The sequence below is a fragment of the Sander vitreus genome, chromosome 4, assembly GCF_031162955.1.
Source record: "Sander vitreus isolate 19-12246 chromosome 4, sanVit1, whole genome shotgun sequence".
Classification (NCBI taxonomy): Eukaryota; Metazoa; Chordata; class Actinopteri; order Perciformes; family Percidae; genus Sander; species Sander vitreus.
The window spans coordinates 23,742,180-23,766,867 of NC_135858.1; the positions used below are offsets into that span (position 1 = coordinate 23,742,180).

General features: G+C 40.6%; 1 protein-coding gene and 1 long non-coding RNA gene across 2 annotated transcripts in view; one reads left to right on the top strand and one right to left on the bottom strand.

Moving 5' to 3' along the window:
- The first annotated feature begins 676 nt into the window (after positions 1 to 676).
- Positions 677 to 24,688, top strand: part of slc2a1b (solute carrier family 2 member 1b) — a 25,007-nt gene continuing 995 nt past the window's right edge. The window contains exons 1-10 of the mRNA XM_078249084.1: positions 677 to 1,059; positions 13,392 to 13,487; positions 19,681 to 19,841; positions 20,524 to 20,764; positions 20,952 to 21,114; positions 21,337 to 21,524; positions 21,697 to 21,801; positions 22,209 to 22,310; positions 22,409 to 22,612; positions 23,067 to 24,688. The exon at positions 23,067 to 24,688 is cut by the window's right edge and continues 995 nt beyond it. Coding sequence (XP_078105210.1) covers positions 1,045 to 1,059; positions 13,392 to 13,487; positions 19,681 to 19,841; positions 20,524 to 20,764; positions 20,952 to 21,114; positions 21,337 to 21,524; positions 21,697 to 21,801; positions 22,209 to 22,310; positions 22,409 to 22,612; positions 23,067 to 23,267 — 1,476 coding nt within the window. The 5' untranslated portion in view covers positions 677 to 1,044 and the 3' untranslated portion in view covers positions 23,268 to 24,688. The remainder of the gene's footprint in view (positions 1,060 to 13,391; positions 13,488 to 19,680; positions 19,842 to 20,523; positions 20,765 to 20,951; positions 21,115 to 21,336; positions 21,525 to 21,696; positions 21,802 to 22,208; positions 22,311 to 22,408; positions 22,613 to 23,066) is intronic.
- LOC144517177 (uncharacterized) lies at positions 780 to 3,437 on the bottom strand. Its single transcript, XR_013501904.1, has 2 exons — positions 3,015 to 3,437; positions 780 to 2,208 (listed from the first exon to the last, which is right to left on the bottom strand). It is a non-coding gene; the product is annotated as an uncharacterized LOC144517177 (long non-coding RNA).

The following is a 24,688-nucleotide window of genomic DNA, read 5'->3' on the forward strand; positions in this document are numbered from 1 at the left end:
TTCTATAAGTTGTAAACCGTACTTAATAGTGCAACTAAATAAATACTGAATTGATATACATTGTAGATGGAGCGGATGATTATATGCATTATATTCATTTATATAATATACAATAGTATAACACTAACAGGCGCCATTATGCTGCATAGTAGCTAATACTTTTGTATCTTTTGATACTTTAAGTAGATTTACCTGATAATACTGTAGGCCTACTTGTACTTAGGAGAGTGGATGTATGGTTGTATCGATTCCATTCCAATAGGATCAACATGAACACAGATAATGACCTTCTATCGCCCCATAGTCACCAAAGTAAATATTGGACCAATTTTCACAATCCACACATATCTCCCGAACATGCTGACCCTAAAATAGCCTTTCTTTTAGATGAATCAAATCAGGAGAAAATAACTTTGTTCGAGACCTGTTTCTGTCTCAACAGCAAACTCACGTGAGATCTAGCAAGACGAAGTCAATTAACGTTCGTGGACGCCACAGATCACACTTCTTTTTTTTCCGTAATGCGTAATATGGCTTGTTTCCATGCTTGATCTTCTTTTTACAATGGGTCTGATGTAAAAGCCTTCTTGCTCTCTCATTGGCTATACAGGATGGGCCTCCAGCTCGGACACACCCCGCCAAAAATTGCGTCAGCTATAATATATGAACCGTAACCCGGCTTTCCAGAGAGCTGTTTTCTTAAAGCTAGACAAAGCGGTACTTCTTCAGCGGCCTAACACCAACATCCTGGCAGACTTTACACATCAACGAAGCTGTGAGCTAAAGCTGCTGGAGTTGTAAAATAAAAAACTAAACGACGCGGGAGAAAATAATTCAAGCCAAAGAGACAGCCACACAGAAAACTTGAAGCCTTTCTCTGTAATAACACCGAACTGCAGTTTGAACTCATTTCAACGGAGCAAAAAACCTTCAAGATGACTGACTTCTGAGCGAAACCCACTGGAGACCCAGAGGAAGTTCTTCTATCGCCGTCAACTTTAACAGAAAAAGACAAAGAAAAAGACTAATATTTACATTGCAGCCATGGACTCAGGAAAGGTAATTATATCCTGTGACTAGCCTGCTACAAGAAGCTTTTGCATCCTTGTCAAACCTGTTATATGTTGAACGCTCCATGCTGTCAGTGAACAACCAGCAAGTTCAGTGAGTTCATTTTTGTTTTACCCATGAGGCACTTACTTCGTTCCACATGGGCCATGACGAAGAGTCATGATGCAGCTAATATTTATGTTATCTATTGCGTCGCTATTACCCCTCTGTAGTTAATAACGGGGTTATGGGTGCTTATTAGTCGGTTTAAAGTACTTTTGGCACTTAAGTATACTTAGTCCAGTAACGTGTCTGCACTCATTTAACCTTAATTCGCTTTATCGTATATACTTTTTCTTTAATAAACATACAAAAGTTAACAGAGACCGATAAATGTGAGCTCTCTTTTCCTTTACGTCAAAGTGAGTAACGTTAGGGGTAACGTTAGGCCTAACAATTCCAAATTTTGTACAATTAATTGTCCACAATTAATTGTCTCAGAAATAATTGCGATTAACAATATAATTGTCTCTTTTAGTGAAACAATACTTAAAAAAAAAATGTATTTATTACTTTTTCAAACAAATTAAAGTTTAAATGAATCCCTGGATACATCTTTTGTTATATATCACAGTTATGTGACGTTTCTGGCCAGATAGCAGGTTCACAGCCTACGAAGTAGGCTAAATCCCGCCTCTTTATTATCATAAAACATTGTATATTTTGCTTAAATGAACACAAAATGAAAATAGAACAATAAAAAAAACAAAGCATTAATCAGCAAACAGTAAAACAGCGTGTTTAATTTCTCTGGCTTTAGCTAGAGGGATACAGCCCAGGATGGTTTGAGTTGCTATGGCAACAAATAACAGCTGCCGCTAGCATAGCTTGGCTGAACAGTCCGATCAATAATCACTTATATAACTACAATTTGATAATTACCATCAACAGTCATACCCATTAGGACCTTAGCAAAAGTTAGCAAACAAGTTGTTCTGTACTTAGAAAAGTAAAAGCACAAATGCCGTGGCCCTACGTTAGCATAATGTTGATAATTGACGCCCATCTCCGCTTTGTCATGTCTTGCGCCTTGTTTACGTGCTACGTGTGTTGTATGATGCAGTGTTGTCACAGGCTCAGCAGTCTGGTGCTCTGTTCCTGTAATAAATAAAACAAAAAGGGCTAAGTGACCTAAGTTTGAAAGGAGCTATTTATACCCAAGACTCTTTTATAAAAGCCTCTTATAGCAGTGTCTTAGTATGACCAAGAGGTAAAAGTAAAAGTATCAATACAAATTATACTCCATTACAAAGTATAGAACAATTACAGACATTATAGAAAAATCCATTTAAAGTGTCGAAAGTATTGTCCCTGCCATTGTTGCATAATGATATTGCAAGTTATTTTCCTGATCAATTAATTTGCAGGTTATTTTCTCGGTTAATCAATACTCATATGGTCAACAAAAATGTTAATACTGACAGCAGAAAAAGGAAGTAATGCTAAATTGTACTTGAGGAAGGTCACCTAAAAACATTCCACGATTGGCTAAGTTACTTAAATGAAAGTTATATTATTGTTCTTGACAGTTTTCTGTCCATCGACAACCAATGAACTATTTCAGCCTGTGCTTTTGCTTTGGGACAGCTGGTTAAACAAAACAACATCATCTTAGCCTCTGAGAACTTGTGATGGGCAATTAATTAGGACTAAATGATTCATTACAAAAATGATATAACCGATCTGTTGCAGCCATAAACTCAATGTATCAAAGACACATAAGTAGAGTATGTAGGAACATTTTTAATATTTCTCGAGCAATGAATCCAGTATCCTTTTGCTATTCTTGATATGAACAATAACTAACCTCATATATACCTCATCTCAGTTATAGATTGCTATATAATGCTGTCGGCGTGTGGTCACTGTTACATACACAACATGCTGCACAGTGAAGCACGTACCCAATGGAGGAGCATAAAGCGTCCCAGTCTGACATGGTGGTCAGAAAATGTTGTTTTATCCCCTTGTGTTATTTTTCACCATGCACGCTGCGCTTTCGTGGACCTTCAGCTGGACGGGGTTTGTTGTGAACGTGATGGGAACAGTTCTCTCCGTTCCCAGTTTCCACTATGACACCAACACAGCAGATTTCCAGAGAAAGTGAGACTCTACCGAGGGAATACGCTGTTGCCAGACAAAGCCTTGACCCTTTCCTTCCCAGGCTGTGCATATCACTCCCTCTTTTGTGCTTTGCTGCTTCCAGTAGTGTTGAGCTGTTTTTGCGAGTCTGTAGTTAAACAGCAGTTCCATACGGGCTAATTAACATCTCGTGGTCAGGATTTTTGTACCTGGCATCTACACGTGTTGTGCCATGTTGTGTGCAGATGGAGTCACGTACACGGGAACTTCAGCGAGTGACTCATACTGTAACACATACTGTAGGAAGTGGTGTAATTACAGTTTGATATGAAGCAAAATGGCACAGATACATAGTGTTTCCCACAGATTGGAAAGCAATTTGTGGCGGGGGGGGCAGGGGTGGCAGCGTTTTGACCTCGACAACCCAACTGCATTTTACCGCAAACTTGCGACTAGTTAACTTTCTAAAGCAGGCACAATCGCTTGTTTGCTAAGAGTCGGGTCGGTGATTGTGAATGTGTGATTGTGTAAAGGTGTTCACGAGATAGATACAAACCTTTCGTGAACTTGTGAATTTCACCAGCCGTCTTCTCTCCTTTACGGAGATAGACGCTGTGTGCACGGTGGGCTTGATGGTGTTTTAAGCCTCCAATGTCGCCTTACAGGCAGCTAACCCTCGCCTTAGAGAGCTGACACACCAACCCGATTATCGGCTGTCGGACAGTCTGGCGACGTCAGTGACTCGAGTCTGCTCGGTGTGTTCCGTGCCGTCGTCCGTCGGAGGAGCTGTCGGCCTTCATTTTGGCCTCCCCGACATGCTCAGTCGGAGACAGGGACGTCGGGACTCACCCGGAAATTGCGAGTGGATGAGCCTCTCAAAATCTGACGAAAATCTTTTAAACTGACCTTTGTCGATCTGAAATGAAGACAGATTCAGAAACTGCACGGCCTATTTCTTGCTTAAAATGTTTTCAGAAACACGTTTCGGTGAACTATTTTAGTACAATATGAGATCGTATTCTGAACAAGCCGCCATGACAGTCTGGCTGTGAATTTCCGGAGAAAAAAGACCCACGTGACGCGTTTGTCCAACCAGCTGCCGGTTTTCATTTTCTGGGAAACAATACAGAGAAGCGCCGCCTGCTGCTATGGAGACGTATCACGTTTCGCGCGCGCGCAGAGCGTACGCTCAAGTTGGCGTCGCCTCAGTGTCTTTTGAGGCATTTTTTTTGGACCTCGGGGACCCGACTGATCAGTCCGACTGCCTTTTCTGCCGACGGTCGGCCATCTGGTTGGTGTGTCAGCACCTTAACACTAACATAACTTCTTTGACATAACCATTGCCGCGCTGCCTGAAAGGCGAGTTGGGGGCTAAAAACACCAAACACCGCACGGTGGGAGGAGCTGTGTGTGTATGTGAGCGAGACACAAGTGACAGAGAGATGGAGGAGAGCAGGGAAAGGAAATGCAGAAGAACGTGTTTTAAATAGCGTTTAAAAAAAAATAACGAAACTCCATGTGCGGCGGCCGGTGTTGATAGTGAAGCACACCGCCACACATTAGTCTATGTGTGAGAAACACTGGATTCAGGAAAGTGTTAATGTTAATCTTTTAAAATATTAAAACCACCCCAGGCACATAATGTTTCAGTAAGGTGTATGCTGTTGATTTCACACAGTAGGCTCGGTCCAGGGTTATGGACGAAGCATTTGTTTCAGGTATATGAACAAATTATTTAAAAAAAAATTTTTTATTTATTTTATTTTTCTCTCTTAATTTTCAGTATTTAAATATCATTCTTTTAGCTGTATTCTGAGCTGTATTATAATGCAGTTATTTCCCCTTATCGCACAGCTTCTCCATCAAAACTCGGCATGTTAATGACTTCACATTGTTGGTCGTATTAGAGCCTCATTCGCAACGGTACGCTTTGTTTGTGTCTGAAAAAGTCACCTTTCTTCAATAAACAATGAGAATGGTAATTGGGGTCAAGCATACAGTTGACCGGCTCTGTTTTGAATGAAACTGCCACTACACATTTTATTCCTGACAGACTTGACAGCACAGGTATTTTGATTGGGAGCCCAGAGCCAACATCCAGCCTCACATTGTACACACTTAATTGCACAAGCTTAATTCCTCTCCATCCATGGCCTGTCAGCCATCTGCCAACTCCGGCCTTCCTTAAGACAGTACAGTAGATTTACTTTCATCTGCATGACTTGCTCCCTTCAGTGTAGTGTAACTGTTATGCCTAATGACAGTTACATGTTCTAATGAGGCTTTATGAGGCTTTGCTGCAAACTTTGGGATCAAGAGATCTAGGAGGGTTTTAATTGAGCTGAACAAGCAAGCAAGAGTGCATGTTTAATTCACTTTCCTGAGAAACTGGATGACTTTGTGCACACTGTGGTGATGGAGGAGATGGTTGGATGAAATGGTTCATGCAGGGACTAGCTGTGTCTCTCTGGGCTTCTTTTGACTTTCTCACGATTCAATTGAAAGTAGCTCGGTTTAATGAATCACAATCCCCTGATCCAGGGGTAGTTGACCTATTTGTTTGATCTCCTAAATGTGATAATATCAATTTCTTGTCATTGACTGCACTACAGAATCACTTTGAACTGTCTGATGTGTTCTTAAGCTGTTGCTGCATAATACGACCTGAGCTAAATAGTTGCAGTATCTGAAAATAGTATTAAGGCTGCTTAGATGCAAGAGTTGTGGGATTTGGGCTACTAGATGGGGCAATACTTTGTTGACCCATAAACTACATTAAGTAATTCACATTTTAAGCAGTTTTACTCCTTAATCTAATAATTGTGTATTAATTACATACCTCACCTATTTATTGTTGTGTTTACTTGTGTTACTATTCCCTATTATATCATGTCTTCTCATTCTTTGTCATAACTGTTTGTCATGGGGGATTTGAACTTGGGTCGGTTGTCTTAAGCATCTGTTAGCACACATAAATAAGCACCTTTTTAATACCTCTATCGTTATCTCTCATAAGCCACTAGGAGATATTTCACGTGTCAGTCATGCAATCATGCTCATTGTTCTAAAATGTTGGAATAAGGGTTAATAATAACCAGGAGTACCAGGAACTCACAATTACGTGGCACAAATGTAAGTCTGTGTCGTTTTACATGTTTGATATGCAAGTTTTCATAGGCAAACATGTCCATCACATGTTTACATTATTCACCAAGCTTTCTGCCCACAGTCACTGTAGAGATCAGGCTGCTTTACTGCACATTAATTATTCTTCACCAGAAGTGTAAACCTGAGGTAGATATTAAATCACAGAAACACAACACACTTTTCAACTTCAGTTTATTTACAGTGTACATCTCCTCAAGAGTCTCTGTATACACATACTACACACACAAGGGCAAAACAATACTAGTACTAAGGCAACTAGTTATTAAATTTTTTTTTTTTTTTTTATCAATCACATAGCAACCACAGAAAAACAAAACTAGTTAAGTAACTGGTCAAATATAAAGATTATTATTATTTGTAGTGTTTTAAAATATACAAAATATCGCATGCATCAGGCATTTTAGAAAGAAAAAAGGGCCTAAATTACTCATAGTATCTGGGCTTTAAATTAAATGACAGCCATGTCAAACAGTCAATGCCAATGCTGAAAATTACATCCATTTTTGCTACACCAAAAACGTTAAAACAATTACTAAAGGTATTTGGAAACTGCCTACACAGCACAGGTTGGCATGAGATGGATTTAGTGCTGGACAGAGCTGAGAGGAGTGGAAGTGAGGACAAGGCTCATATTGGATTCCCCACAGCTGTGTAAGCTGACACTGTACAGGTGACGTGTAGAGGGACGTGATGGCAGCAGTGTAGCCATCACCAACAATATGGTTCACTCTGGCAACAAGGAAATGGGCTGAGGCATTACAGCCTGCTTCTGCTTTAAAAAGAAAACACTGTTTTTATTAAACCCTGCCTGACCTGATTTGGAAGAAATTCTCATTGAGTCTGGATGGGATTAGTCACAAACTAAGTAGTTGTTTATAGAAACAGAGTCCTAAACTGATCTAAAGTTAAGCAGAATTTGTTCAACTAAAAAAGGCTGGGGAAATTTTGACTTTGACTTGATTTTGAAAACGAATGGACGTTCATTAATATCAAAAAGTTACGCACTAAAGCTTTAAGTAACAATCTGAATGCAGGACTTTTACTTGAAATGTATGACATTTTTTTTTACATGTTGTATTGATACTTTTACTCAAGTTTAGGATCTCAATAATTCATCCCCTACTGCCAGATATTCACCCAGATTTTAGAGAACTGCTTATGGTTTAACATATTTTATAGTAGCTGTAAATGACTACACTGCAGTATTCATACATCATGACTATAAGGTAGTTAACATTTATACGTATGTTATTATCGACCTATCGTTGTATGCCGTCTCATTTTTGAAGAACAGTTTTACAACATCCTCATGCTTTGAAGAATTCATGTCACGCCTCCGTCAGCTGGTCAAAGCTGAAGTTCCTTTTTGGCTTTCTGTGTGATTAAGCAGTAGTAGATGTATTTTACTGAAAAAAGAGGCACATTTAACAACCAAGTGTGCACGAGTGTTAGTGAGCGAAAACTCATGATCATGTTTCATGTTTGTTGAATCTCTTAGATCAACTTTATGTTTGAAGAGGGTTTAGGATGTTGGATGACGCTTGGCTCACGCATAAATAGTTGTAACGGTGGTTTATCTTAGCTGTTATAGTTGAACATATCCTAATTTGGAGAAAGCCTCCACTTCATTTCCTCATTGTACTACATTGTCATGAATCCAATAAGGATGGCAACATATTTACTGGTGTGTCTATTAAATGTTTGCACAGATCTTTATTTTCCATTCTGTTAATTTACCTGTATTGTGTGCTTTATTAATTTGTGTTTATCCAATAAGAGCAAAGAGTCTCTGGTTGCCGAGCAACGAGAGCTGCTATTTACAGTGTTAATCTTATTATTACATAGCAATGACTAGACAGACATTTACTTGCTGCCTACCCACACCGCATTCTACTTTTCACATGCAAATAGGGCTCATTTGCATGGATGTTGTGTCGGCTCTAGGGAGCTTTTAGATAAAGCAAAGGCATGAGGAGAGAAGGGTTATTACAGATGTATTCAGTTGGGAAAATGCACCAGCAGCACCACTGTGCATTATTTCAGCCTTGGCCTGGGAGATGAAAAGTTGTCAGGATGCTGATGGGTTTTGGCAGCTGAATTATTTTTTTACATTTGCCAATTGGAAGGTAAAATAATGAAAATGTGAACAGAATTCACTGAGACCGTACAGGCTAAATTCCCTTAGTGATTATTTATCCCCCTCGTTACTGACAGTAATACAAACCCAAAACATTCTGAATCCTGACTGAAAACATCCATAAATCTCTCTGAACCCTTATTAACTACAAAGCATTAACTACCAATTATTCACATCTGGCTTGTACCTTTTGTCTTCATAGTCATACTACAATGTATACATTCATGTGACATCCCTGCAGCATACATATCCTGATAGCCCAGGTTGTCCTGAAAAATTGTAAAGAAGCATGGTATCTGCAGTGTAATGCCAGGCCCTTGTGAATGGCTATCTTACCCATCATACGAAGTAAACAAATACAAAAACTCTAATTAGAAATGTAAAAAATACTGTAAACTGCAGCTGAGTGAAACATGCCTGGGAGGTAACTAAAGGTAGAGAGCTAGCCTGGAACAAGATGAGGTCACCGGTGTTGGCTTCAAGGCTATGATCATGAAATATTTTTTTGGGGTGTGAGTTCATTGTTCCTCCAGTGAGGAAGTCATGTTTACTGCTGCTTCTGGTTTCTATGTACACAGAACAATAAACTCACCTACTTTCTTACTCAGATGTGTAAGACAGAAGTTGGTGAGGTTTGGCTGAAGAATGTCCCAAAACTTTGTGATTAGTAGCTATATTTGCACTGAACTTATTGGCTTATAAACAGTATGTGGACTGAGGCCAGGCTGAGGGAGGTCTCTGGTATGTAGGTTAAAAGTAAAAATATCACAGAGGACTTCTTGATTTCACTTGAAAACACACACTGCTATCCTCACTTTTGACATCAAACATTAAGGGAATTTTTGCAGCTATTCCCAAGACGGGCTGAGATTTAAACAAGTCTCCAGTGATGACTTTTCCTAGAGGGGACGCATTTTCTGTTTATTGTAAAAAGCAGCTGGTAGTTTTTCACTGAATGAAACCATGTGCTGTTTCTTGTTCATTTCTAATCAGCAGTGGCTTTACAGACTTACATCTGGTTGGTCTCCTCATTGACAGCGTGGCTCCTTTAAGACCCCAGCCCACAATGCTGAAAAAGGGGTGTGTGTGTGTATGTTTGTGTTTATATACTGGGCCTATACTGTGGACTTGGTGACCCTCTTAACAAGAGTCCTATTGGCTCAGAAGTGTAGGGTCTTAAAGTGTTTATAGCCAGGCCCACTGGGTGAACTGCCTCCGAAACACACTGCAGTTTTTATTTCTTCCGGCTCTCCTCCCTTTTCCTCATCAGGGGGAGAAATTCAGGTCCCCACAAAAAAAAGTTGTTAATTTGTGTTACTCAGGCTACCTCTGTCACTGCTGCACTTTGGTGATATTACAGAGCAGCATGCACAATCATTTCAAATAGTTTCTATGGCATGTACTTTTTTATGAAACCAGAGGCTTATACTACGAAGCAAGATCAACATGACCTGGATTCATTTCCGTTACCCGGCTTCACCAAACCTAACAACCGCGGTCCTGCATATGGTGTGACACGATGGTGGTTAACAACTTGTTCAAGCAACCCAGGGTTTCCCAATCTAGCGACAAGCGCGTTCACATAAAGGGGCGGTGTTTGCACTATATGACCCATCACAAACATTGACAAGTCTACCAGAGTCGCATATTTTACACAAGAAGAGAAAACGATAATCCTACAGAAATATGAAGAACACAGACATGTAATACAGGCAAAAAGCTACAATCGCTGCTGCTAAACCCAGTAAGGAAAGCTGGCAAAAATAGCCGACCCTGTAAATGCGTAAATCACAACGCTTATAAGTAGCACTGCCCCATTAGTCAGGCACAAGATCTGACCATAATTACACTTGTGCATTCCATTAACTTTCGTTGCTGTAGCCTATTCCTTTAGCTGCAACCCTGGCAGTGGTAAGTGATCGTGGGATCAAAAATAAATAAATATAAAAACATAATTGTGTCGCATTGGCAACATATTCAGCTCAAAAAGCTAACAAAGATACGTAATTCCCCACGCTGAAAATCTATATCTTTAATAAAGATACCTATCAGGGAATGCCAACTGGTGTTGTCGGTCTTTAAATGTCCATGCACCAAGCTCCACCAGATCTTCTAAGAATGGTGATGCCATTATCAATCGAGTGTTGATTGGTCAGTTCAGGTTAGGTATTCAGCATAAGTAACCATGGCGATGTAACCCGGTAACAAGTGACCCACCGTCGTGATACACAAAACCCTGGGTTGAAGCTGAAGTTACCTCGGTAACCCCAAATCTTGCTTTGTAGTATAGGCCTTTGGGAGGGGTTGGTTCTTGTGTTTATCTTCTTTTATAGAAGCTTAAATGAAAATTCCAGAGATTCAAGGTTTGAATAGGAGTCTGTTTGCCCCTGTAAAGCACTTTGTGACTTATATCTGTGAAAAGCGCTTTATAAATACATTTTACTTACTTTATTATAAGTTTCTTACTCAAAGACACATCACCAGGATCAACATTGGCTGTTGCAGGTCTTTAGTTTATACTGTGATCCAATGGCTCGGCAGGTCTCACAAATGACGTATGCAGGTTTATTTCATTACAACTAAACTTAGCACAAAAAGTAAGGAAATTTGGGTTTGGTAGATTATTTCTCTGTGGTAACAATGCTTTTTAGCAATACATCTTATACCGTTGAAAAGCCTGTTTTACCAGCATTTGTCGCAAGTCAGCCAAAGTGGTTGTGTTGGTCACCTCGGCACGAACAGCACGCCCAAGCTGATCCCACAAGTGTTCAATGGGGTTGAGGTCAGGACTGCTGGTTGAAGAATGGGATGCCATCCCACAGCAGTGTGTGACCAGGCTGGTGACCAGCATGAGGAGGAGGTGCCAGGCTGTTGTGGCTGTGTATGGTTCTTCCACACGCTACTAAGGCTCCTGTTTGTGAAATGAATAAATTGTTCAATTGCCAATATGTCTTGTTTCTTCAAACTTCAATCATCCAATCCACCAAACACCAATCGAGTCAATGGCAGAATAAGCTGTTTGGCATTGGCAGAGAAGATTTAGGCAAATTTTTCATGGGCGCAACCCACATACTCAGCGCTGCTGCTCATCCCACAAATGCATGTTCCTTACAAATGGGGCACCATTTGGGAGGAAACTAAACAGGCTTTCCAACAGTATAAGATTTGTTGCCAAAAAGCATTGTTTCCACAGAGAAATAATCTACCAAACACAAATTTCCTTACTTTTTGTGCTAAGTTTTGTTTCAGATGAAGATGTTTCATTTCTGCTTGTTTTGTCGGGATATGATAAAGGAAGGTAACATCTACCCTAGTGAAGGTCAGGTCTACTGTTGCCATAACATTTATAACCTGGTGTACATAATCTGGTGTGACTGACTGTAGAAAAATAAGTGGTTTCATCACAGGACGTAAGTCACAACATTAATCATACGGGCATGATGATTTATGGTGAGATATGAAATATGTAAACAGTAAGCAGCTCCTCTGCTTAGGGCTGCTTGATTATGGAATTATGGATTATCAATGATTATTTTAGTCAATACCGAAATCACGATTATTCAACACGATTAATCATTGACTTTTGGAAAGATGTTGCAATTATTGATAAAAAAAAAGAAAAAAAAAAGTGGAACAGTGAAATTAACAGTGAAAACACCTCGGACTGTGAATTTCCCCTTAATACTTTTCCTTTTTGAACTTTTATTTTTTGAGTTTAGTTGCAAAACATAATGTGCATTATAATTGTTTTTCTCGATTACCATGTTTTTGTGATTGTTAAGATCCAAAATTGTAATTGCGATTAAAATTCGATTAATTGCCTCCTCGGCTGTTTGTGTTGCTCTAAATTTGATCCGAAGCTTGTGCACTTTTAACATGAAAATGTGTACATGTGGAATCCTTGCTCAGGTTTTTAGGTAATTTCCTTCTACACTGAAACACTCAGACGGTCAAACAGTTAGTAGACATACAAGTGATACCTTTTTGTTGTTGAGTGAACAACAAAAGGTAAATTGTAGCTAAAGGCTGTTTTTTGTCTGTCTGAGAGGAGAAAATAGACAGTGCCATACTCCGCTTTGGTTTATTAACTTCTTGGTATGAGGAAAATCTCTACTAATCTACTGGGCTCTACTGCGATAGAGCAGCAAATGAACTCTGTAATAACAGGAATATGAACACAGACAATAACATGCAGACCTGGGTTTAACCTGGCCCTGTTCCAAGAAGCAGGGCCAGGTTGGTAGTATCTGGATAACTCTGCTGAGTAAAAACCTAAGACCTGACCAGAGTTTTTCTCAGCAAACGTTGTCCACAACTCAGTAAACATGCCTCAGTGAACAGGTGTCTGTCTGAGGTGTTGGCTGTTGGATGTACACATACGTTTCTCCATCTGTTTGTCGTATCCCTTTAGGTGTCATAAAGCATCTTTTCTGGCCAGTCCAATTTCAGCATGTTGCTTAACGCGCCTTGATGCCAAACATCTTCAAGATATTTCAGGGTGTTTTTATCAGTGCATTCATTATACTTGTTTGTAGCATGCATTGGGGATAAAATTAGCGGCTGACCAACCTAAACATTTAGTTAAGTCTGTTCCAGAGCAGCTGAACCACAACCGCGAGTAAAAAAAAAAAAGAGTCTGCGATACAGTCAGGTATTTAACACAAAAATGTGGCAATAACGTAATTTGTATTATGTCAACTGATATACCTGTATAGTTAAGTAAAAGGTATTGTCCGGGAAACAGGAAAGACAATACAACTGTCAGTCATACTATTTGCACTCATCCTAGCTCTTGTACACAATAAAACAATTGTCTATTGGGAAAAATGGTAAATAACTGGTCAAACTGGTCTCTTCACTGACAAGACTTCCTCTACACTCTACTGTCTTGCAGCGAATAACGTTTCCGTTGATGTTGAGTGTTGGAACCGCTGTGATCGGCTCTCTCCAGTTTGGCTACAACACCGGTGTCATCAATGCCCCTCAAAAGGTGAGTTAAATGTCTTGCAAGCATGATGTTCAAACAGAATCTCCAAGAAGGTTTTACGGCCTGTTTTAGCCCACCACTTTATTACTGGGATGGCAGTATATATATGCTATCATTCATACAATAGATCATTATCCCTACCAACCCTGCCCCACTACTGGTTGTTCACGTACTTGTTGGATTGGAAAACAGAAGGACTGAATTGGAAAACAGGACAGAAAGTGGGGGGAGGTTGGAGTGAGATAATAATAGCCGCATTCAGGCCTATCGGGTCCAAGGACCTGGCTTGATTCCTGTGTAAAAGAGTGTGTCCATGCCCCAAAATGGACCTACGCTGACTAGCAACAGGCTGGGAAAAGCTAGACAAGGAAACTCAGAGGATATTAAATGAAGGAGGTAGACAGTCACCTAATCACTACATCTAAAGTACTGTAGGTTTCATTAGCAGACAGGTACACCAAAGAAATTCATTTCCTGGGGAATGTCAATATTGCATCATGTTTAACTTCTGTCTGGTAAGTTTGCATTGGTCTCGACACACCCTGTGGCTACACAGCTGTCTGTCCACAGGTCACAGGTGTGTCGGCAGACAGGCCCAAGCTCAGGCTCTATCTACCCTTTACAAATGTGGTGTGCTGAAAACGGACTGTCACAGTGATCTAAAGTCACAGCTGTCTGTGGAGCCCCTCACTGTGAGGACAGCATGATTTGTATCTTCTCGTCCACTGTCATCACACTGTCAAAGCTGCCCTGGACTTTGATGTGAAGGACTGAGCAGCTTTCATCAGTCGTCTCTGAAAAGAGAGACAGGATGCATTCACTCATTAATGTGATATAGACAGAAAAGTCAGTCTTAGTCATTTCTTCTTGAGTCCTAAAAGAACAGAAGAAGTGGGCAGTACATCTTAATGGTCCTGCCTGTTTTTTATTTTTTTAATCGTTTTTAACTGCTCTTTAATGTTTGAATTTTTTTTTTAAGAAAAAAACTGAGGTGGTTGTTTTTGGAGCAAAAGAGGCAGGATTTGGAAAAACTTGTCCATGCTTTTATACACTATGAACCACCCAGACCTCTCAGGTCGTCTGGGACAGGTCTGCTTGCTGTCCCCAGAGTCCAGGGCCGGCGATTGCTATAGGCGAACTAGGCGATTGCCTAGGGCGTCAAATGTGTCGCCGTGTCGCCCTTAGGTCTACTTCTCATTAATAATAGAATTAGAATGACATGCAAAATAAAACATGTTTATTAAACATGATCATCCTAGGGCGCCCCCTCAGCCACACGGAGCTCTGAAGCAGACCTGTGCGTCGCTAAGCGTCCACTCTCGCTGTAAAAATAGAGACGAGCAGTGGCACAGACCACGGAGCTGCTGCAACTCGCCTTCTGTGGTCTGCACAGCTTCAGGTTTATAAAGGACGCGCTCTGCTGTCGACATGCTGCGGTAGATGTGTCCCGTTTGTGCTCTGTGTATTTCTGCAGTAGGTCTAGTTTCGGTTTTCCACCTCCGATGTAGAGCAGCGTTCATCCACTTCCCTAAACTTTGTCACCTGACAACAAAAAATTCACTTGAATGCAGGAAATTAAGTGTTTAATGTTCCAAATTTTCAGGGGGAGGACCCCCAGACCATTAGACCGTTAGACCACTCCTGCCAGAGTCCGAACTAAACAGGGGGAAGCAGCGGTCAGTTTTTATGCTCCACATATCTAGAACAAACTCCCAGAAAACTGCAGGTCCGCCGCAACTCTCAGTTGCCTTTCTTTAAATAATTGTTCATTTATCTAGTGGTATTTTTGAACAGATAATGGAATGAATTTGAGAATTTCTCCAGTGCGGGTGACATAGATTTGATGATAAAATAAACATTTGGAACTATTTAGGATTTTGCAAAGTTTGCCTTGATTAAACAAAGTCTTATTGCGATGGCTGTATTGTAGGTAAAGAGAAGTACTTCCACTCTTGTTATGGGTAACAAAAGTACAAAATCACATGCTCCTGCGGGGCCCGTGGTAGATGAGATGGTAAAGAAATATGTTTTACTGTTTTTACTGTTTTATGTAAAGCACTTTGAATTGCCCTGTTGCTGAAATGTGCTATACAAGTAAATCTGTCTTGGCTTGCCTTAAACAGGGAGTTTTAGGCCTTGAGATATTTGTGCAAAAATTGTGCAATCGTCTTGGATTGTGCAAACACAATGAAACTCAATATTAGAAAGTCCTTGTTTTGTTTTGTAATCTGGCTATGCATGACAAAGAGAGCAGTCTTAAGCATTTCTGCTTAAAATCTACTTATATTTATTTATACTTATATTTATATTATATATTTACTACTACTATTACTATTTACTACTAATTAATTATCAGAATAGTTGACTAAACATTACAGCTCTTAGTCTGTCCTTACTCGCTGAAAAGGGATGAAGACTTACTGATGTTTTATAATATTTAATCCTGCATTTCGCCTCCACAACACTACAGTTGATGGTGTAGCACCAATTTCTCCTCCACCATGAAAATAGCACGTGTTCAGCCTCATGTAGCTCAGTCGAGTGCCTTGTGAGTGGCTGGGAGACGGGCTGCAGACTGAGAGGTAGGCTGTGTGAATATGTAGTCTGTTACACACTGGGCTAGTGTGAACCTGCCCTCTTGGCTACTTATCCCATTTCCCAATATTCAGCCTAGGTCTCAAACACACACACACACACACACACACACACACACACACACACACACACACAGAGGTCCAAGCAACGTCACATGCAGGAAAAACACTACTCAACACAGACTCTTAATCTTTCATTAGTTAATGACCACTTAAGAGGCTATAACTTATAACTACAAATACAACTTTTATATAGCAACAGCCCTTCAGATTATCACCAGCAGCTCTCCCCTCTGTGCTCCAGCATGTGATAAAGGCTGCAGCGATGCTGCTGCCTGTGACGCAGGTCGTGCGCTGTTTAAAGCATCTCTGATTAGATACACTCTCTCTAGAGTCAAGCTGAGACTCCCTGTCCTCCTCCTCCTGCTGCTGCATGTCTGCCTGCACCACCAAGCAAATCGTATCCTTGTTTGGAAATGTAATCGAAAGGTCATCTGTGTTTTGTTTTGTGTTAGTTTCATTTTGGGAACATCTTTGCTGCTTAATGTTAAGACTTCTACACCTTTCTGAGATACACTTTTCCTTAATGAATTTGTTTTTTAAAGGTTTTTGGGTGTTCCTGCCAAACATATCTAAAATACTGCTACTGAAATATGACTTCCTGTGAGCTAGATGTTTTTCTGGTGACCTACTTCAAGTTCAACAACCTTTTGAAAAAATAAAATAAAGGTAAAAACTGACTAGAGAACTAGACTTATTAAAAACAATGATATTACTTGTTAGAATCATTTTATTTTTACTTTTGCATGCTAAATACAGTGCTCACCTTGAGGACTCGGCTACCAGCCAGCTCCAACCACATACGCTGACAACATGAATAGACATCTTGTTTTATTGTGTGGTTAGAGTCAGGCGGTGGTTTGGACAGCACAGTCCATTCAGAGAATACACTTGGAAGAGAACACAAAATAATGATGTAACTTTTCAAGATCAGCCATTCAAGTTAGTTTCACATAATAACACTAAATGACATTTTGTTTTAACTTTCAACAGGCTCATACAGTACAGTACTCTATACAAGTATTCCCCCTGAAGTTTTCATGTATTATAACCTTAAAGGTGCAATATGTAATACTGATAGCTAGTGTTTAAATAGTTACTGCAGTACAAATTCAAAATACTGGAGAGAGTCATCTCCCCAGCCCCCTCCTCCCCAGACTCGAAGTTCACAGAGGTTGCCAGGCTGAGACCGGAGCATCTACAACAATGTTGCTAGACGCTTGTCTCACATAGCCAGACATTACGCCACAGCACAGCGGAGTAGCTAACGTTAGATGCTGGCTATATTGACAGTCATAAAAGCCTGTGCTCATGCGGAGCTCTGTACCCAACAGACAGACACACCTTTTCGGCTTAGAATTACAGTAGGAACTGCCAAAAACCCCACCGCTGAAAACTTCCTCTCCACACGACAGGCAGTCACACTTCCTCGGCTTAGAATTACGATAGGAACCGCTAAAAATACCACTACCACGCTGTCCTTTTCCACCCGACTGAAATACACACTTTATTGGCGTAGAATTGTCGGCTACGGCTGCTAAACAGGCTACAGACATGGCCCGCTTGCCTGGTCCTCCGGTAACGTTAGCAGTTAGCAGGGTTAGCATGGCGGTGTTGGCCAGGACCAGTCAGGATCACTTTACTGGCTGTGTCTCAATTGTTTTTGCGCGTAACCAACTCGGGTACTCTAGCTATATAATTCAATGTGAGTAGCTACACGAATGTTGAAATGACAAAAGAATCCCGTCCCTAGTAGCTGTGATAAATTAGCCTGAAGCTAATGCTTACCTGTTCAGGAGGAAATTAGCCAACTCGGCGTCCTTTTGGGCTCTAAGCTGTCTCCATCTTTCAAATATATCTCAATATTTACCCGGGGTTTGTTACGTCTCTGGTCACACAACTGTTAGAAACATGGCTTGATCGTGTTTGTTTGTTTGCTGCTCTCATGGCTGTACTAACGTTACAGCTGTAGCACGCTGGGTTTACGTTTTTACAGGTATATCTGGCAACCCGGCCTGGCTGTCAAACTGGGCAGTTGATAACAACACAGGCCAAAACACAAACAGAAATTCCATCACGGAAATTTCAAAAGGATTGTTGTCAGAAAAGACAGTATTTCAACTTAGCGTGTTTCCTTCATATCTGATGACGCATTGGGGTACGTTTTGGATTTATTACAGTCAATATATTACATATTGGACCTTTAGATGGAAGTGCACTCAATGTGGCTTATATTTTACACTGATGAACAGAAAAAGACACTGGATACAGGTGGTCTATACAATTGAAACCCCCTCAACTACACACACATGATCTCAATTTAAATAATTATGTGACTTCTAAAAAAACAACGGACTGCACCTATGATGGTTTAGGTGTGTCCTATTAAATGTTGGTTATGTAGCTCATTTGTGGAGGTCTTTTCTTTTTTTTTCTTTTTTACTTGGCATTCAAGGGTGTTTTTCTCTTGATCAGTGTCAAAAAAAGACATTAAGGTATACATTACTTTTTATAGGCATTATACTGTATGTTCATGGTTTCTGGTCAAATTGTCTTTTGTAGCCTTTCTTGCAAACAGTGGTGGAAGAATTATAAAGCAGCAGAAAAATGGCACTCATGTTAAGCACAAATACCCATATAATTATACTTTTAAGTAAATGTACTTAGTTATATTCCTTAGCTGCATGCAAATGTATAAACCCAGAGATTAGTAAGAGCTCTTCTAAATAAGGCAGTTTTAAAAGGCAGATGTTATGGGAACAGTATGATGACATTGTGATATCATCAAAGAATCTCTTGTGAGTGTAAGTTGATGGATAGTTGATATGATCCAAGCCTTGGGTCAAGAGTCTCAAGAGTATCTTCCTCGATGTGACCCTCCACCACAGGAAAGCCCTGAACACATGCTACCATTACAATTCCTAACTGGTTGGTAAGGACACAGCTGAGTCTGTATTCTACATTGCAAACATTGAGTTCTAGAGCTGCGTTTTAAAATATACAAATATAGGTGATGTTACTCTATATCAGAGGCGCATGACCGGGCTGGAGGTGACATTTGGTAACGAGAGTGGTGGTGGTGTGTGTGTGTGTGTGTGTGTGTGTGTGTGTGTGTGTGTGTGTGGGGGGGGTGTCAGAGACATACTGTTGTCGGAGGTCACAGACAGGGTGGTGACCTTTCTGAATTATATGAGAGGTGTCACTGTTACGCACACACAAACAGACACAGGCTCTGCTGCTTAACTCTGTCACTAGCTCCACTGGGCCTGTTTGTTAACATTTAGTCTGGTATGAGGATGGGGGGAGGGGGACAGAAACTTGAAACTTGGTGAGCTTCCTGTTTGCCAGGAAATGGTAATGAGCATACGGTGCTGCCATCTGCTGGTCAGACAGCAACAGCTCCACCATCTCTATGTATTGGCCCGAGCAAGAGGAAAACATTAGCACATCATCTGATTCACGAGAAAGACACCTGTTTGCAAAGCCAGCTCAGAGAACATATAAATAGTATTTAACATTTGTCTTTTCTTTTCCTGTTGCAGATCATTGAGAAGTTCATCAATGAGACGTATTTTGAGCGCTACCAGGAGCCCATCTCCAAGACCACCCTCACGGCCATCTGGTCCATTGCCGTCTCCATCTTCTCTGTTGGTGGCATCGTTGGCTCCTTCTCCGTCGGACTCTTTGTCAACCGCTTTGGAAGGTGAGAGGAAAACGAAATCTTTGCTGGTATTATAATACCACGAAGCAAAAGCAGTATAAAATAAAGCTGTGATTGCAAGACTTCAACGTTTAAGTTCAATGTGATAGTTATCTTAGGCTTTGAGGCACTGTAGGCACTTTAAAGTTTATTATCCATTAAATATATGGATATATTTTCTTTTTAAACAGCAATAAAAAAAAAGTGTTTAAACCCAGACACACACACTCTTTGGTGGGGTGTGATTTTCTGTGGAAAAATGCTAAAACTTGTGTTGTTATCAACAATGCAGATTAGGAACCGTCTAAAGTGACTGCACACACGATTTACTAAATTAAAAAAGTGGATTTTGTGTTAAGTAACTCTTTAATGATGTTACAATATTGATTAGGACCCCCCCCTTCTTGGGGTCCACATAGAACGCAAAAAGCACAGAAGTATCCAAAAGCGTGACAATCACATGAAATCAACGAAAATAACGGACACGTTATGGATAAAATAAAAAACAAGTTACTCTATCCAAGTTTTACATGATCAAAACAAATATATAATACGAAAGTTAATACCCTAAGTCTTTATTGTGCTGAAAGATATAAAAACACATGAAGAAAAAGTTAGCATGCAAATCTGTAAAGGACCTTTTTTTAATTTGGATTAAATGTATCTTGTTCTCTGTTGCCTACAGGAGGAACTCTATGCTCATGGCCAATGTCCTGGCCTTCATCGCAGCCGCTCTGATGGGCTTTTCAAAGATGACCAGCTCCTGGGAAATGCTGATCGTTGGTCGTTTTGTGGTGGGCCTCTACTCCGGCCTCTCCACAGGCTTCGTACCAATGTATGTAGGTGAGATTTCCCCAACAGCCCTACGAGGAGCCCTGGGCACCTTCCACCAGCTGGGCATTGTTGTTGGCATCCTCGTTGCACAGGTTGGTGGACAGTAATTGTTGCAGTAGTTTTATTTGGATACTATCACATAGATGGTGAAGTCTAGTGATTATCCTACAAGATAACAATACAACCTGTGGGCATCCTACTACGTAATGTTTTTACGAATGCATGCTCGGAGCTGTGCAGGTAGTTAATGTGTGTTATGTGGGTCTGTGTTGATTTCAGGTGTTTGGAATGGAGTCAATCATGGGCAATGACGACTTGTGGCCGCTCCTCTTGGGCTTTATCTTCATCCTTGCTTTGATACAGTGCATCTTGCTGCCTCTCTGCCCCAAGAGCCCTCGTTTCCTGCTCATCAACAGGAATGAAGAGAACAAGGCCAAGGCCGGTGAGTTCACACACACACACACACACACACACACATAACTGCTGTATCCTTGCCAGATTGTTGCTTGTTAATAGTGCTTTATGGAAATATGGTAGTGAAGTGACACTTAGATGTAATCGTAAGGAAACAAAATGAAAACAAAGAAATAGCTGAACTGGAATAAAGAAAAGAAAAAGGGCAGCTTGTAGAGTTAACAACCTGCTTTCTCTCTGCACATTTCAGTGTTGAAGAAGCTCAGAGGCACCACAGATGTGAGCTCTGACATGCAGGAGATGAAGGAAGAGAGCCGGCAGATGATGAGGGAGAAGAAGGTGACCATCCCGGAGCTTTTCCGCTCGCATCTCTACCGCCAGCCCCTCCTGATTGCTGTCGTCCTGCAGCTCTCTCAGCAGCTGTCTGGCATCAACGCTGTGAGTGTCCAGGCTTACACATTATCCCAATGACCAGTCTGAGATTCTGAAGAAAAGACACAGAAACCAAAGAGAAACATTACTTTTCACCACATACCTACATGTCAACTGTGTTTAAAAAAAAAAATGAGACTCTCTCATATTCAATCTTCGTGGTTGTTGTACTTTCTAGGTATTCTACTACTCCACTCGTATCTTTGAGAAAGCCGGAGTTGAGCAGCCTGTCTATGCCACCATTGGAGCCGGTGTAGTTAACACAGCTTTCACTGTGGTGTCGGTGAGTACAGTTACGTTTTTCAATTTTTGAAAAGTGAAATCCCTGTTACAGTAGGCTACAGATAAATAAAGGTGTCTGAAGCATTACGTTATAGAGATATTTACACCCAGAAATGATTGTTAATTCAGTCATTTTCAAGATTGTTGTTTTTGAAGTGGAAGATGATTACTATTGTGTTGCACTGCACATTCCCGAAATCACTTTGCAGTCAAACTGTGTGAAGTTGTTCAATGTTGCACCGAAAGTATAAATGTAAAATGTCTTTCTCTGCACCAGAATATTTTTCCCAAGGTTTTTAGAGCAGCGGACATAAACACTTTGTTGAATTGCGTACAGGTTGTAAATGGTTTGTCACTTTGTAGTACTGCACTGACCTCATTCCTCATCTTGTTTGTTTTTCGGTGCAGCTGTTTATCGTAGAACGTGCAGGACGTAGGTCTCTGCACATGCTGGGGCTGCTGGGAATGGCTGTATCTGCCGTCTTAATGACTATTGCCATGGCTCTGTTGGTAGGTTTTCTCTTTAATCCTTAAGACAATCTGGTTGTCAAGATTCCCCCCGAGTATATCCCAGTAACTAACCTCCGTCTCGTTCTCTGTGCTTGTAGGACCAGCTCAAATGGATGTCATATTTAAGCATCGTGGCCATTTTCGCCTTTGTCGCGTTCTTCGAGCTGGGACCGGGTCCCATCCCCTGGTTCATCGTGGCAGAGTTGTTCTCCCAGGGACCCAGGCCTTCGGCCTTTGCTGTTGCTGGTTTCTCCAACTGGACTGCTAACTTCATTGTGGGAATGACTTTCCAGTATGTAGAGGTGAGTACAAAAAAAACACATTTGGAACAGGAATTTGTGAGGTAACACTATTTTATGGGTCTGTCATTTTTTTTTTTTTTTTACGTTTTTCAACGTTGCATTTTATAATTTGGTATTAATTATTGAAAAATGAGACAAAATTCTCAAGTTTAGTTTAATCTAGAAGTGGATTTTCAGAGAAATGTCATTGAAGGAATGGCTCAGTTTAAACAAGAACATATCACTCATTCATTAAGAATTAAAAAAGATATGCCTCATCTCCTCCAAAGTTGTAGTAGTAGTAAAGTATTACAAACTTCCTACGTTATTAATGACTGCATATTTAACATATCTGAATTGCCTTGATCATCACTCTCTTTAAGATTTCATCCATTTTTCTGTCAGATTTTTTGAGGACTGAACCTTGTTAGGACTCCACTAAACAAGTGTCTCTCCTCTTTCTCTCTCTTCACAGGAACTGTGCGGCCCCTACGTGTTTATCATCTTCACTGTGCTGCTGCTCTTTTTCCTCGTCTTCACCTACTTCAAAGTACCGGAGACCAAGGGCCGTACATTTGACGAGATCACGGCCGGTTTCCGCCAGACGGCTGCCACTGGAAGAGAAAAGAACTCGCCGGAGGAGCTCAACAGCCTGGGAGCAGATTCTCCGCTCTGAGTGACTGATCTTAACTTCTAATAAACTCTTTCTCAGACCAAGGAGAGGACTAGAAGTAGACACATCCATTGGTAGAATCATTTTCACACTTTGTCACCGCATTTCGAACGTCACTACACAGAACCGCCCTGTGTGATTCTCCAACATGACGTCCTCTGCTGCCCCTCTCATGATGTCACACACAATAAAAACTATGTCACCTGATGTGGAGAGGGAAGTTGAGGATAGATGGGGAAGGTTTTTAATATTTTAAAGATAAGAAGGAAAAGAAGTGTCTGCATCAATCAACCAAGCTTTTTTTAATCTCTTTTTTTTCACTGAATATATATAACTGATATGTGCTTATGCTCTGTTCTTTGTAGCTTGTTACCATACAGTCAGATTATTATCATCTGTGTTCAGAGTGCTGCAGCTGTAGAGATCAGTTCACTGTGCAAAATACTATTTTTATCAATCATACTGTAAAGCTGTATCACTGTAGACCCAAGCACTGTAGATGCTGCACAGCTCAACTCTGTCTCTCCCCAGCAGATGGGGCACTGCCTTTAAAAAAGGTGCCCCACTTATAACAAGAATAAGTTATTTGTGCCTTTATTTTTAGGCTACTGACTACACAAATAGTGATATGTTGGTGTATTGCTGTAAAGATTTAGATATTTGTAATGAAATTTATTAGACTATAATGGTAATGCTGTTACTTACTCCTGCTGGGAAATATTTGACTCTTTTTATCCTTTTTTTCTCTTGGTAGACAAAAAACTTTTCTTGGTGAAAATTGCCTTTTTGTTTAAAAAGCGTTAAGAACATGAAGACACACACAACACTCGCCATGCATTCATGTATTTTTACACCATTCCTTTTCAGCAGTACATTTAATGAAATAATATTGACGTCGCTCTGTGCAATAGGAACAGCTTCTGCACAGATCATTACCAGAGCACTGAACTCGCCAGCAAAAGTACAATAAATAAATCATCCACCCATTTTACAGTGACAATAAGTATCTGTGTCTCACCAAACCAGAACATGTGTGTCATTAAGTGTCCGTCTAATACAATCTAGCGTCCTCTGCCCTCAGCCCTCATCGCTTCGAAACAGTTTCAGGACAGGTCGGCCTGATCCAGATTGAAAGCTTCTGTTTAGAGTTGAGATTACCTATAGAGCTTCCAAAGTCTGGTAAATTGACTTGGGAGTTGTCTGGATCTTTTCACTCAAAGCTGCAGTGCTGCACGCTGTTCCTCCATGACAACTACTAAGCATCTTCAGAAAAAGCAAAAAATAAGGGGACCAAAATGAATGTTGGCCTTACGGAAGCTTTTTGTTATCCTCAAAGTGCTTGTCACCCTTCTTGGGTCAAACTCCCAGTGTTCCTTGAACTCCATAAAGCATTATGTGTCATAGGCGGTGGACACATACTGTGC